This window comes from Triturus cristatus, chromosome 6 (genome assembly GCF_964204655.1).
Source record: "Triturus cristatus chromosome 6, aTriCri1.1, whole genome shotgun sequence".
In the NCBI taxonomy this organism is placed as follows: Eukaryota; Metazoa; Chordata; class Amphibia; order Caudata; family Salamandridae; genus Triturus; species Triturus cristatus.
In genome coordinates, this window is record NC_140589.1 from 561,081,386 (window position 1) to 561,097,126 (window position 15,741).

General features: G+C 41.9%; 1 protein-coding gene across 1 annotated transcript in view; it reads left to right on the forward strand.

The window, feature by feature from the left end:
• The window catches only part of LOC146817397 (dynein axonemal heavy chain 5-like), a 1,608,734-nt gene that overhangs the window by 444,240 nt on the left and 1,148,753 nt on the right, over positions 1–15,741 (forward strand). Inside the window, exons 17-20 of the mRNA XM_085609634.1 lie at positions 1,074–1,285; positions 1,435–1,519; positions 4,439–4,650; positions 5,988–6,105. Of these exons, the coding sequence (XP_085465760.1) occupies positions 1,074–1,285; positions 1,435–1,519; positions 4,439–4,650; positions 5,988–6,105 (627 nt within the window). The remainder of the gene's footprint in view (positions 1–1,073; positions 1,286–1,434; positions 1,520–4,438; positions 4,651–5,987; positions 6,106–15,741) is intronic.

The following is a 15,741-nucleotide window of genomic DNA, read 5'->3' on the forward strand; positions in this document are numbered from 1 at the left end:
AAGGCCCGTTCTCTGCCCCCTTTTCTGACTCACAGCCTATCCACAGACTGGCCCCAGCATGCCCCTTGTGCCTCTACCATCGTTGACATAGCAGAAAACAGAGGCCTTCACAGATACCATGCTGCAGCTTTTCCAGACCATGTTGGTTCCCTCTAGAGGGCCTTCAGGCCCCAGGAAACTACGGGGGCTCCAGTTGGATTTCAGTCAGCAGGTCTTGCCACAGGCGACTTACCCCTTTGGGCCTGGCCACTAACCAACACTGGCCATATCGCTTCATCTGTGCTTCGCTGGCTTCAGCTCCAGTGGCCCTCCACTATATCCAACCCAACATCTGTTTCGGATCTGGAGCCATCATCGGCTCATGCTCAGCAGATGACTCGTTATGAGATAACCAAGGTGCCGCCCAGGACTCAGGAGAATTTCCAGACAGTTCCACTCACTGAATGGCAGTACTACTGAAGGCTAGAGTTCTGTCAAATCTAATGGGAACACACGTGTGACAATGTAAGCGTGTTTAAAATACCATGGCCTTGACGGAGTGCCCATCTAAGCAACGTTATACCATGTGAAACAACTGAAAGCAAATTGCAGAAGTTGACTAACCTAAAACCCACCATCCCTCTATATATTTTAAGTTTCTTTTTGATGTATTAAATACCAGAGCCTTCTCAACAGCAAGCTAAGGCAATATGTAGCGAGACCTGAAATGAGAAATAGGTGCAAATTTTGCCTCAGGTGTACCACTCACCACAAGTAGGTAAGTAAACTTGCATTCAGTGACAAGCAAGCAAGCCAGGTTCTAAACAAGATCCTAAGGTGGTCGAAAACATTTTTGAGCCATCCGAAATTACCTTTAGGAAGTTAGTATCTCTAGGTTGTCTCACTTCATAAGTCAAGTAGGCTCTGTGCTTTATGGATTTCTTTAAGGTAACCAGTTTACTGCTTATTTAATACAGTGCTGATTTTTACTTGCCAACAACAGCATAATGTTTATATGTCTTAAAAGGAAATGTCTCTTGATTTTTTGCTATCCGAGATCATATTCATTATCTTGCAATCTTTTCTGTGTTTAGGTGTTTAGAGATGTGAAAATAATGGCTCGATCCCATGTGTACACTCATACAGTCAAACTATACAATCGAATTGCCTCTGCACTGGTAGCTTATGAAGCCTTGTGGTTTCAAAAATGGACGACCCAGGTGGATGCAGGACTCAGTGGTCTTAAAGTTACTTTACTTATAAGAAACCCTCTAACACATCAACTGATGGTCAATACCGATCCAAGGTAAGCAAGATAAGTGGCTTATATGTAGTATTATTTAATCTTTTATAATTTATTCAAGAAAATGTTTGCTTCTTATTTAAGTGTTAATATTACCATCAGTATATTCATTTTCATATATATATTAAAATCTTTTCCCCTCATTATTGTAGACTGCTACATTTAATTGAAGAAACAAAATGGATGTTAAGACTTGGCATACAGGTCCCAGAGGCAGCCCTCTTGGCTTTTAAACAGGTACTGAAAACTGAACATGCTTTCCTTTGTCTTTAAGAGAAGTAGGCGAGGCTATTTTAATACATTTAAAGTAGCACATTTATTTACTTTGGTTTTTGTTAAGCGCCAGGCCATTTGGAGTATGTTTTAGACAACTTGAAGAAGCAGGCAAATCATTGTTGTCATTGGGGGCAAGAGGTTAACTTAAAAAGCTGTTTCTGCACTGCCCGAGGCCCACATAAAGATGAAGAGACAAATGAAGAGAACTTTAAAGGAAGGAGACATGAAGGTAAGCCGAGACTGGGCAAAAAGGGCTAAACAATTTGGAGAATTACTTGGGAGTAGAGCCATGCAAGGCCTTATGGACTTATGGACCAAGGAAAGACTTTTAAAATTAACTTTATTTGATTGGGAGCCAAAGGAGGGTCTTCGTGGTAGGAGTGATGCAGTCCGATACTTTCCTTACCTGTCTTGAGAATGAAACAGGTGCCAAAAATGTGCATTCCTTGAAGTTTGCCATATCATTCCTATAGTATACCCACTGCTCTGTACATCACTATAATCAATAAGTGTGAGAGCATCAGCAACAAAAAAACAAGCTGATTGCTTGTGTATACAGTAAGAGAAGTATCCCTTGGAGGTGACATAGATGGATGAAGGTGGTCTTGGTACCATTGTTCGCTTCGGAGGTGAGTTATAAAGCTGAGCCAAAGATGACCCAGAGATTTCCGATCAACCTTTAAATAGTGGGAGTGGACCGAGAATATGGGGCCACTATAAGTAAACCATCCAAGGGCTACAACAAGATGAGTATCTGAGTTGTTTACATTCATGCAGAGACAATTGAAAGCCATCCTTTGTTGTGCATGAGGGAGGGACTCCTCGGATGAGTACCAGTTTTCTGATCTTCTGTTAATTTGATGGAGATCAAGGTATTTTCCGGATACATGTGACAGCCAGCATTTTAGTTGCCAGTGCTGTGAAAAATGTTGAAGATGAAGGGGCAAGTTTTTGTTTTCATTGGGTACTATTAGAAAGCATTATTTGAGCCACTGGAGAGCAGTCCTCTTTATGCCAAATTTGGATGTCAACAGAGGTAGAAAGATTTCATAGACTATTCAATCAAAAGAAGCAGAAATATGGGGGACATTCATGGCATAATAAAGACCTGGATTCTTTGCAGAATTGTTCTGTAACATTCATTGTTATGGTTTGGATACATATTTGTGGTCTAAACCCAAAATGAAAGTTACTAAGAAAGCTGGAGGTAGGTGGAGCTATAGAATGTCAGAGTTTCAAGGAGTTTGTTGATAGTAGGCCATGGCATGGCCTGAAGTTAGGCAGAATAAATTTGTCATAGCTCTGTTTATTTAGGAGTAGGAAATGACTGCATGTTTGAGTTTTGGGAACAACTGCAGACAGGACATTAAAGAGGCATTGATGTAGCTATTGCTGGTTAGCAGAGTTTTAGGAATTTAAGTTTGCAGTGATCTGATGATGGAGTCGTGAGTTTCAGTTTTTTGATAATCTTGATGATGATGTCTTCACTGACATGTGTAAACATGTCTAAGAAAGGACTTTTGTGTACTAGAATAATGGGTTCCTGCTAAGGCACAGCAGCAAAAACCAGGTTTATCCTACGGTTTGTGATTTTGTCAACGAAAAAGAACATCAGTTTGTCTCATAATTGCTTGATTGTGGTCCCTGTGTTGTTGTGATTATTTCTTGATAGATCTCAGATGACATTGATAATTCAAACATAGTACATTTCTCAATTATTACATCTCATGGAGGTATGAGGCACATTCTCTGTTTTATACTATGTGTCAACCACGTGATTAGAGCAGTGTGATGCTAGATTTCAATTAAGTTAGCTGGTAAACCTGTTTAGAGAGAAGTGCAGAAGTTCATACACAAGTGCCCTATTTTTGAGACCGGTGGTGGTAGGATCCTTTTGAGAAAATTACTCTGGAAATACCTAATTTGTACTTCTGACACAGACTGTTGTTGGTATTGTCAAATCACCATCCACTATGCGACCCAGATTTATGCCTCTGTAAGCGATTAGAAGGGTTTCTCAATTTATCAGGAGTTGGTGATGTAGAGAGAAATCAGACATATCTTTCTTCCCAAAAGGATAACCTTTACGTTTCTGATATGAACAATAATGTAACATACCTGCTTAAATGACCTCTAGATATTAAACAAAGCATTCCCACTGGTATTTTCTTGAAAAGTATCATCACAATACAAATGTATCTCCAGCTGGAAATGATTCAGAAGGTGAAAAATTGGGATCAAAAGGGTTGTTTAACATAATTGTTGACAGTGGCGAGCAGTTGGGAATTTTAATGGACAAAGCACAGCCTGCATAATAAATATCAAGTACCATTTTTTAGAGTGGTAATGTTTGCAAAGCTGACGGTGGTGATCCTTTGAGTTAGGAAAAAGGAGACACCCTATTTTAGGAAGCGGATAGGCAGAGGATGATCTTGCATCAAATCCACAATCGTCAATAAATCTTCCATAAATCCAGTACTTGTCTTAGTGCCATAAATATTATAAGACTTTCAGAGTTATACTTACTCAGCTCCTTACCTGACTTTGCTGTTGCACCTTCCTCTCCTGGTGTTGTCAGCTCCCTTTTAGTGGCTGAGCTCTGAAGCCATCAACAGGCTGTGTGACTGTCATTCAAAAAAGAACAACCAAATACATTCAAAACTAGTTTAATATGCTGAAATTATAGGTTCTGAAAAACTGAACAGACCATGACTAACCTCTCCAACAACACAAACAGTAGAGAGAGAATGATGTTTGCTGTATGTTTTGTGAGCAGACGTTGCCTCATAGTTCTTATGATTCTTTCTGACTAAATAATAATGCTTTGCCCAAGTGAGTTGCCCCTTAAATACTTGTTTTCCTGAAAATGTTTATGTTCAGGGAAACAAATTTAAACAATACAAGAGTGATTTGGAGGATGTCCTGCAAGAGTATGAGCAACTACAGAAGAAGATTCCGGACAGTCTGGCCAGCCTCTTCACTTCACACTTGGAGGCTGTAAACCATCAGTTTCAACCTGGCTTGTCCAACTTATCCTGGAACAGTGTCAACATTGAAGGACTTCTTTACCAAGCCAATGCTGCAGTTACAAGGTATTGTATTCACACTGGAATTAAGGCGGTCATTTAAAGTTGACATGCATTGGTGGTTTACTTGTCCCAACAAACTAGTGATTCCCATGTCTCAGTTAAAAGTGAAGACACAACTGGATTTGTGCCCACAGAGCCAAATGAAACTCCACCAGTCAAACCCTAGTAGCCCATCCATTGCTGGGCTGCCAGATCATAGTCATGGCCATAGTGACACTTGCTCTACGCTATGTAATGAAGGATGACTACCACTAGATTTCTCTACCTGTCACACAAGAGAAACCAATAAGAGGCCCAACACAGAGGGAGAAACTCCCTGTGCTTCAGGTACATTGTTTTTTTCACACATAAACTCCAGCTGTGGGAATTTGTTTTTGAAAAAGAAACCAAAATGCAGGTTGAGCCAAAGCAACCTGCCACTTTCTCATCCTTGTCATAGTCTACTGTGGAGCAGTCAGTTGGGGATCTCCAAGTGTGTTGAGTGGTCCCCCACTAGGGTAGTGAGGGGCATAGATTTTGCTGACTTGGCCGGGTGGCAGGACCCCCATCAAGGGTAAAATGATGCCCTAAGTTTCCTATAAAGAAGCACACTAGTTTTTCTTACCTATGTTTTTGCAGCAAGTACTGTAACCTTGCCTTCCCAAATGTACCATGATCCTCTGTTGTACTATTTACCGTATACCATTGGGCCAAACTTAAAAAAAATAAAGAAACTGCTGCCCTGCGGTTACTCATACAGATGAAGTAAAGTTTGAATTGTAGAATAATTTTAGTGGGACACTTAGAATCTGCATTTTTCCTAGATTTCCCACATGCGTAAATGCGTATGCATTCTAAACTTTAACTATTGCATGTACTTATGAATGCTTAAGTCGAATTAACCAGTGCATTTGTACCTAGTAACTTTTTGTGGTGTATGGAAATGATATTCCTTTTGAAGAAACTCCTGCTACATCCCCAATTTGAGAAGGTAGATCTTGCAGAAGTGTAATTTTACATTTGAGGAAATTAATTTACAGATACAAATTCACATTCCTTAAAACACTAACATAATGTCACGCTCATGATTGATACCATTTTTGTACTTGCTTCTTATGTGCACAACGAGCTTAGCAGATTGGGCTGACGCTGATCATTTACTAACTATGGGTAGATTTTCACTGGCTTTTGCTTTGTGTAATTAATGTTGCATAGAATTGATCTCCTCCGGCGCTGTCCAGCTCCTTCCATGCACCTTCTCTGGGCCCCCATCGCAAAATCCAGTGGACTGCATCATTGCATAATTGACAAGAAGCCTTCTATAACATTAAAAAATTGTCACTTTATTTTCCTCTGTATAGACTTCAGCATCTTATCGAAAAAGTAACAGAGATGAAAGAAGAGATAATTCAAAAAACACTTGAGAAAATCACCTCCCTTGATTTCTTTGCTGTGGAAGAACTCAATAAAACACCCAAGGTACTCAAGCAATGTGCTGCACTTAATGTATTGTACTGTAGCATTTATTTAATGCTTGCTATTCCGATGTGGGGTGCTGAAGCGGCTGCCTACACGAGTAGCTCGCTACACTGTGAAGGGGGTGTAGTTGTAAGGAGGCTGTCTTTGTTTTGATCCTATGTGGGAAGTTGTGGAAGTCAATGGAAGCACAACACACACAATAATGTATGTAAATCAGGGGAAGATGTTAATTCTTGTATCTTCATTGCAGAACAGGGAGCCAACTGCCATAATCTCAAAGACATACATTCCATACAAGAATATGGAACCTACAGTGAACATTCCTGGGCGTCATAGGCAAGCATTAGGGGCCAGATGTACGACGGTATTTAGCATGCGCCCCGTTTGCGTATGCTGAATACCTGTGGCCAATGTACAAACACTATTTTGCGAGTCGCAACTAAATTGCGACTCACAAAATAGTGTTTAGCGACTCGCTATTAGAAAGGGGCGTTCCCTTCCTAATAGCGACCTCAAAGCCATGTACGAATGTTTAGCGACTGCAATTGCGGTCACAAAACACTCACAATTTACCACCCTCTTCAAGAGGGTGGTAATGCATTTCTAAAAGGGAAGGAGTCCCCAGGGGACCCCTTCCCCTTTACAAATGCAGGCGAAAATATGTTTTAGGGGCAGGCAGTGGTCCCAGGGACCACAAACTGCCCTTAAAAAACGTTTAATTTTTCTTTTTTGAAATGTATCCCATTTTCCTTTAAGGGCAAGGGGCTGCATGAAATTATTTTTAACTACTTTATTTAAAAGCAGTCCCAGACATGGTGGTCTGCTGAACCCAGCAGGCCACCAGACCTGGGAGGGCCTGCCAATCCCAATGGGGTCGTAAATTGCGAGTGGCTCATTAATATTCATGAACCTCGCATTTTGCGACCCCATTGGGAATCACAATCAGTGTCTCTGACACTGTAGTACATTGTGAATTGCAACTCGCAATCGAGCATAGATTGAGAGGCGCAATTTACAATGGTCGTACGTCTGGCCCCAGATCACGGCAGAAGTGTTTCCATGTTGTGTGTGATAACCATTGAGTTGCGTTTATCATGTTATGGGATGCAGCGCCTAGCAGTGTGTTGGATGATGAAGTGTTAGAGACAGACACACAGTTTTATGGTTTTCAGAATGCTGGTAACTTTGAACAGCTCTGCAGGTTCCTTCATGATATTTTATATGATATAGTCTGCCTAGCTGATTACTGCACTTGGTTGTCCAATCTTAAATTGTGGGTCCAATTCCCTAAGGTAAAGTTAGACTAAGTTTAGACCAGAAGTCTAAGTTCAAACCTAAAGTGTAAGTTTGGTAGTCATAAAACGACTTCACACTTGCAAAGGTTCCAGACTTGAGGCCAAATCTCCGCGGGTACTCGTAAGTAAATTTTTTAATACCAAACTAAGACTTCATGTCTAAACCCATACTTAATTTCTAAGTTTACCCTTGGAATTGTGCCCTTTGTATATAGTTGTGGTTCTGGCTGGATGGAGAGTAGAGGAGAGATCTGTTAGGATAGGCATTTTATTATCCATTCCATATCGAAGTGTCTGTGAGATGTAAAGAAGCAGTCAGAGTGTAAAGATATTTTGGACCTGCAGTGGTGAACTAAATTAAAGTCCTCTGAATTGTCCAGCAATGTGTACGCCCGCAGCTCAAGCATATTTATATGCAGATGATGTCCTGATTCTCACCGAAGGTTCCATACCTTCATGTTGCACAAATTAGCTTCCCAGTCCAGCAACTCGGCATCCATGACCAACGCAGCCCAAATCTGGAGGGGCAGGGGAGCATTTATTTATTTATTTATTAATTGGTAACCCCCTCAGAGGTTGGAGAAGTCCATCCATGAGTGCAGATACTGATGCACCAACAGGAAAATCTACATGTGAGCCAAGAGATCTCCATAGTTTTACAGACACTGCCTCTTCAGATACCATTGGAGGGCTCTCAACCACAATCTGGCATGTGGACCCAGCAGGTTGCATGAGGCAATGATGCTTATCAGGCTTAAGACCTGCATGACAAGGGTACGAGCTCAGGTAGACACATCTGAATCATTACCTGAATATCCTTGATTCTCTGAGGAGGGAGCACAAATGGAGTGGTGGTAGGTCCAGTGGGCTTGCAAACAAAACATCCATTGCGTAGGAAAAGGAAGAAGACCAAAATGCGGCAAATAAGGAATAATAGCAGTGGGAATCCTCCAAATACACTGGAGAAAAGTGATTGGATAAAAGCAGGATCCTAAGGCAGAGGAAGTGTGGAAAGGGGCAGGAATATGCTGGCAGTGCCTATGCCGGCACCACCAACGCCGGCACCGCAGAGCATATTCTGAGTTGGATTTCCACCGCCCATTTCATGGCGGTAAGCCCACCATGAAAAGGGTGGCAGACTTGCAAGTAAGGGGGCCCTAACAGGGACCCCGGGTGAATTTGTCCATGGCAGTCCATAAGGGGAGGTGCATTTTGTTCCCCCCTATATTTGCACCTTTGTTCCTGCACTATGTGGCATTAACGATATGGTGCATGCAACACCGCACAGGAACGTGCAGTAGGTGCTGTCAAATGGTGTTCTGCTGGTTAGGCTCTCCTATGAGCCTAACAGACCGCCGCCATGACACTGCCGCTGCACTGCATGCCTGCTCTGGATTCAACTCGTAATCCAGCGGGCGGGTGCAGCACAGGATCAGTGGTCCTCCTGGTAGCGCAGTTGTGGCGGTCCTACAGGAAGACCACCAAACTCAGAATGAGGCCCTAAGTCAGAACCAACAACTTAAAAACATGGGCAAGGCTGGCCATATTAGATGCATTATATATACGGTGCACTAATTTGTCAAAATGTAACGGGAGGTTAGTGTTACAAGAACTGTATCTCAGTGGATGACCTTGCAAGCTGTAATTCAAAGGTTTTTGATCAGAATTCATATACAAATCCTCTGTTTTAAAAACAGTATAATATTCCAGGTGTGAGAGCATGGAGTTTACAGTTTCAGCACTCTAATCATCTGAATGTAACCCAGGGACTATTACATCACCCATAGAAACCCTAAACATATATGGTATCTACAGGATCTCCATAGGACCGTATATTTCGAAAGGAACTTTATCCCAAGCAATTCCATCATTCCCTGGTACAGCTGAAATGTTCATGAGAGACAAGTCTCTTTTTAGTTTATGTCAAGATGTAAGGGGGAACAACACCCCATGGACCTTCTGTAGCAGGGCATTCTGGTAGATAATGCCCATTAATCAATAAGAAACAAACAGTCACCAAGCCACAAAAATAGAAATGCTGAGAAAAGTGTAATCCAGACATATATCCAAGGTGAGACCAGATAAGTGCATTCCAGACATGAGATAAAAGCATAGATACTTAATGAAGGAGTGGCAATAAGCAGATAAACTGTCAGAAAAATAATAATTGTGATAAATAAAATACCCAGAATTTGTCAGTTGAAGAACTGGTGAGCCAGGTACTGTAACCTGACTAGAAGAATCCAGAAAAGGTAAATCCAAGGCATGTGTATACACAACATCTGCTGTAAAAGATACAGTAGCAGTCGTGGCTCTGCAGGTAAGCAAAGCGGGGCGGGCAGGGGGGAGTTGATAGGCGACAGAATAGCATTTATTTATTTAATTTTCCCAATTCCATCATCTGCTGACTTCCCCTCCGTGTCCCGCTCTGCCCCACCACGTTTACCTGCAGGAGCCGCGACTGTGCAGTAGCAACAGCAGTAGTCACCTCAGTCTTGTTGCTAGATGTGGATGCTGGGTTTGAGTGTGGTATATTCTCTACCCCACCCACCCCCCAGCTGAGGAGAAACAGCTTGGAGGAATTTCCTATATGGTAGTGTAGCATTGGAACTACCAAAAACTCCTCGAGATCTACTATTGAGGATCGACCACATGGTGTAGTTTGACATGATCAATGGAGACAAATCGATAGTCTTTAGAACCAGAAAGTGGTGGAAGGATATCAGTTCTTGAACCTTGAGTGCCAAGCACTGGCGCTTTGTATGAAGGAGCATACACCTTTTTCACTGCTGCTTTTTCTCTCACAAGATCACCAGTTTTTGGAATCCAACCAGAGTGTGCTGGGTTCTTCTCGATGCTTGCAGAGACAGACGTTTTCAACTGTTTGTTGAAATTGGTGTTACTGAAGTCATGTAGATTCTGTAAGACAGCACAATGATTATCTACGTCAAAAGGTGTGGCTGTTGCCACAATGTCTGGACTGTCAAGGTCTGGAATGTACATTTTGATGCCAAAGATGACTTTGTATGGGGTCCGGCCACCCAGAGATCTTTTAGGGAGGTTACTTAATGCCCTCTGAACCTCATAAAGGTGATGAACCCAACTAAGCCCTATGCCTAATACTCTAGCTGTTAAGGACTGCTTTAAGTCACGGTTCATTCTTTCCACAACAGAACTTCCCTCGGGCAAGTACAGAGAAGAATAATGCACCTGTACACCCAGGGAAGCCAAAGAATCCCGATAAACTTTTGAAGCAAAGGCCAGGCTCTGGTCCGAGTGGAGTGTACCGCATGCACATGTCCCAATAAAGACTTGAAGCTGAGCGCTGTGGCCAAATTCAGAGGAACAATAAGCAAGAATAAGATGCAACGAAAATAAATTGAAACGCTGTATCTGTGGACCGCAATGGTCCAAATAAACACAGTCAAAAGGTTTACTTGAAATTATCAGGTGTGCCTGTTGGGGACGAGCCACAGTAAGTAGTTTAATTTGTTGACAAATGTCACAACACAGGACATACATTTTGGCCTGTTTGTACAAACTGTGCCGCCAGTAACGTTGCTGTAGCAGTGAAATAGTGGCCATGGCACCAGCATGTGAAGAAGTAACACCTTCATGAACAGTTACATCTAAAGCTAGTCTGCGATCGTGGTTGGGTATCAAACGATCGCTAACCCTTAGAATAGTTACAAAAGGAATGTTTTGTTTACTGATATATATATTTAGATGGAAAGCCTTTAGATAAGGGGGTGCCATCCTTGTTAGCATTAACGGCAGCCAAAATATCGCAGTCTTTTCTCATTTAAGAATGAGTAATTGCAGCAGCAGTGGCAGTTACAACTGCAAATTTAGTGGCTTCATTACCTCCAGAATTCCCCACAAAGTGTGCTCCTTCACGCTGATGACTCAAAGTATGTATTATATGAGCCTGTAGCAGTCTGTCTTTGAGGTCTTCCACCTTACCCCAAAGCATCTTATTTGATTGTGTTGTCTTTAGAGTCTTAAAATCCATCCTGTTTTCAATAATGTAAATTATCATTAAAGGACTGCACACAGTAATACAAATCATACACAATAAGTGTGGGGAATTCAGGATCCATATATTCGAGTGCTAGAAGCAAAGCTTTTAGTGCAGCCAACTGAGCAATACATTCCCCCAGGGACTAGGTGTGATTTTTTTGTGGTTGGAAGTTTCTGTCCAACATCACTCCAATAACAGTGGCGCATGCCACTGAGTAGTGCTGTTTAGATCTTTTAGCAGGCTGGGCTGAAACATCAGTGTAAATGATATATCTATATTGTCCCAATGGTAAGACCGAAGTAGGCTTGGGATAAACATGCTCATACTGAAGAAATTCTTTGTCTGTAAAGGCGGGTCTAAGGCGAGGTCTACATCAACAGTTGAATAAGAAGTATCCCACTGTATCCATCTAGGATGCAGGGCTTTAGCTTTAGGAACACTAGCTTTTGGGCCCGGAGTAACGACAATGATGCGTTCCCCTTGTGCAAGTGGCCTTCTTTTTAGGATAGCCATCTGCACTGCAGTCGGAATTGTTTCAGTGGAAGCAAAAAGCATTTCTGCCTTGAAATATAAATGCCATCGGCACTGTTTCACCTTCATTAAAAGTGATATAGGTGAAGCCAATTGGCATCCGTAAGATCCGGATGGCTAGGTTTGTGGTTTTTACACGTGTATGCAAGTGTCGTGTAACAAGTAAGTTAGATTGCAAAGATCTGAGTGTATCTGTGCGTTTTGATGTCCAACATCAGGGTGATTAATTCATGTAGTGGTTTAATGAGTTGTGCATAATCTGGTATGTATGTCCTGCCAAAATTCTGTAATTCTAGGGGGGACTGTGATGTTTGTAATGTATTTGGAGATTACATCTGTGCACACATCTCCCAAAAATGAGGTGCAAGGCTCTTTCACTCATGGTAAGTTCATATCATAGAAAAAGGACACTCAGACAAGCTATATTAGATTTCTTGAAATTCAACTTGTTGCAAATGGCAGCAAATACCAATATAATGCGATCTACTCTGTCTAAATGTGGGTTCAAATCATCGTCCGTAAGGTAGATATCATCTACATAGGACAACGCACCAGGGTCAATATCATGTAGAATTGACACTATGCATGCAGCAAAAATCCCACAGCTATTCTTATAGCCCAGAGGGAGCCTTCCATATCTCATTTAAAATCCAAGCACAGAGAAAGCTGCCCAATCATGGCTTTCAGGCGCTGGATTGTGACTGAAAAAAACAATTGGAAATATCCAAGGTTGTTATGTATTTTTTACTGACTATTTTGTTAATAAGTGCCGTACTGTGTGTATTTTGCATTGCAAAAGTGCACGTATGACTGTTTAAATGTCTATAGTATAAGACTAGACAATATGAATGGTCTGGTTTTAGATCAGGAAACGGATGATTGTTCATTTGAGAGACACATGGTTCAATTACTCCCTGATACCTCTACTAGGAGAGTTTTTCTCTATCAGGTGCATCCTGTGTAATAGGGCATTATGGTTGCACTTGCGGGCTGGACCCTATTGGTATACCATGATAAGGAGAAGCCTTATCCCAGCCTTATCTTGCTAATGCAAGAGCCTACTGAACTTGATCTGGGACAAGCGCTGAAAAAGCTGAAAGTATTGCATCTTCACCCTGTGAAGTCGACCTCCGCCAGAAGGATGTCATAGGACAAAGTACTTTTTTTCTCCTTAAAATTGCTTTAGTTGTGCGCTGCATGTCACCCTCGATCTGAATGTCTAGGTGATATAATCTATCAGGCGGGGCCACGCACCTGTCTGGGGTCTCAACTGCAATAAATGTATCAGTTGCTCTCCCTACCAGAAACTCCTGCAGATTCTGCGCACTATTGTGACTTCTGCAGCGCTGTCGAGGAGAGTCACTACCCATCTCCTGTTCAGGAAGAGAGTTCTCAGTGTCTGTGGCATATTTTGCTGGATTGATTGCTACTTTCTTTATCTGAAAAGGAGCTTTATACTGAGGAGGTCTTTCCTCCTTTATCTTCAGCTCAGACGAAAGTTGTGTGTCCTTCTTCATCTGCATGTACTCTTCTTGTCAGCGGTTCGATCACTCTCCTCTCTCATACTGCTTGTCAGACGATTCCTGAAACGAATGAGAAGAACGTGTATCAGGAATCTGATACCTGACTGGAGTCTTGAGTTTAGAGCAATCACGAAAATCATAACGCCTCCCAAAGGGCTCGGGGTGGACAACCTCCACGAGGTTTACCTTTCTGCTGTTGTTTTGATTTATCCCATGTTTTTTTTTTAACAAACTCACAAGTCTACTTGGCTTCCAAGTTTTGCCAAGCGACAGTATAGTAGGTCTGTTGCTCAAATTATTGCTTCCCAAGGATGTATACACATCTGCATAATTATAAGCAGCTCACGTTCGCAGTTGACTTGTTCAACCACTGAGAGTCACTGGCATATAGCCAGAGATGCTCCTTCATCTTTAATGTTAGACAGAGTCATTGAGAAAACTATGGGAACATTTCCCATCTGTTTATTCCCAAATCCAAGAAAGCAGCTGCTCCGTGTTTGCTATTTATCTGTTTGAGTACGTCTGATAAGACGGACATCAAGGGAGTGCTGTGACAGATAGTATAGACTGCAACACAAACCGTCCCCCAGGTGTTACAGTCTCTAATAATGGGAATCATCCCATTGGGTAAGCATATAGTTAAAATTCTGTGCGTGTCTTGTGGTCCTATAAGGGGAAACAGGGCTTCAAGTTGATCTACTTTTTGGGCGATCCAAAATGGAATTTTCTTACGATTAGGGGCTTTTGCCCATAACTGAATGGAAAATTACAGGACTTATTGTAGGCACTGCAGGCAACTGGGCTTGTCCTAGCAGGCCAACACTTGCAGGCTGCTCCAACAAGGTGCACACAACAAATTGAGTTAAGTGTCTATACAAAACAACTAAAGCTTAGTAAAAAGCTCATGTTTTTAAAAGATTAGGAGCCGCCATGTTAGGATATGGTGTACATCCAGCTAAGGCTTCCCAGGTCGCCCCATCATTACAGAGGGGACCCATGCAAACAGGTGTAGGTACGTATGGGAGGGCGCCAATGAACCAAATATGGTGTTCCCTATCAGACAGAGGCATAGCTGGCAAGTTTTTAGATTGCCATGTGTGACATTTTCATAATTTCAGTGTAATTATGAGTGACATTTCAATGACTAACAGTAACACTTTCTTTCAAGCCAAATCAAGCAATGAAGACGAGGGAAACATATAAATGTGAGAAATCACTCCAATTTGAGCAACAAGAAATTCTAAGAAGATCTTAAACTATTGCACAGCACCAGAAATGGAAGGGCACTAACCTAGTGCCATTGTAACTTGATTATTCTGTTAAACTAATGTGTAACCAATACAGCCCCACAGCCAGCAGCTGTCAGAGAGCTACTACACATCACTGGCACTGACCAGACGGCTCTGCTGCCTTAATGTCGCTGAAAGTAATTGGACAGGCACTAGCGCGGGAGAACGAGAGGGATGGTTGGGAGAAGGTTACTTAAAATCCAAGATTATGTATAAGCAAACAAATCTTGCTGATGAAATAAAAACCTAGTGTTTTGCTAGTAAAATTATACAGAGTATCAGAGCGCTACTCACTATCTAGTCGAACACCTGATGTGTGGTACTTGGTACTGTGTATATCACTTGCTAGAATAACACTACACTGAGCTACTACTGCATAGAAGCTAGTACAAAACTACAAGTCATCAATCAGGGATGCGTATAATGGAATAACAGCCATTATAGTTCTAACCCTGATTTTAAACATAACCAGAAACCTCACCAATTTGAATCCTGATGTTAGTCAGTTTGTGAAGACACCACCTTGAATAACCCCTCCTTTTCTTAAATATTTCTAAAAAAGTCCCATGTAACTATGTCCCACATTTCCGAGACTGCACCTATACAGAATTCCCACTGTATGCACTTTTATTAGGGTTACCTAGAAAATGTCTTACTTCCTGCTGCCTTTGGCATTGAATTTTGTCAACTTAAACAAGGCTCTGGACCTCGATGACCCCCACAATGTCTGCCCATGGAAATTAATGGTCGACAGTGAAATACATGCTTCGTCCTCACACCAGCCCTCTTTATCAAAAGATCTCAGCAAATGAACTGCATCCTTATCTAAATAACATACATGCACCACAGTCGTGCTTTAGAGGGCAAGCCGTTTTGCTTCTTTCATCTTCACACAATCGTCGATCGGAGCAGCTGAGGGTCATTAAGGATCTCAAGCGCGAGATACATATTGCCTCTGATACAATATTTTTTGATGG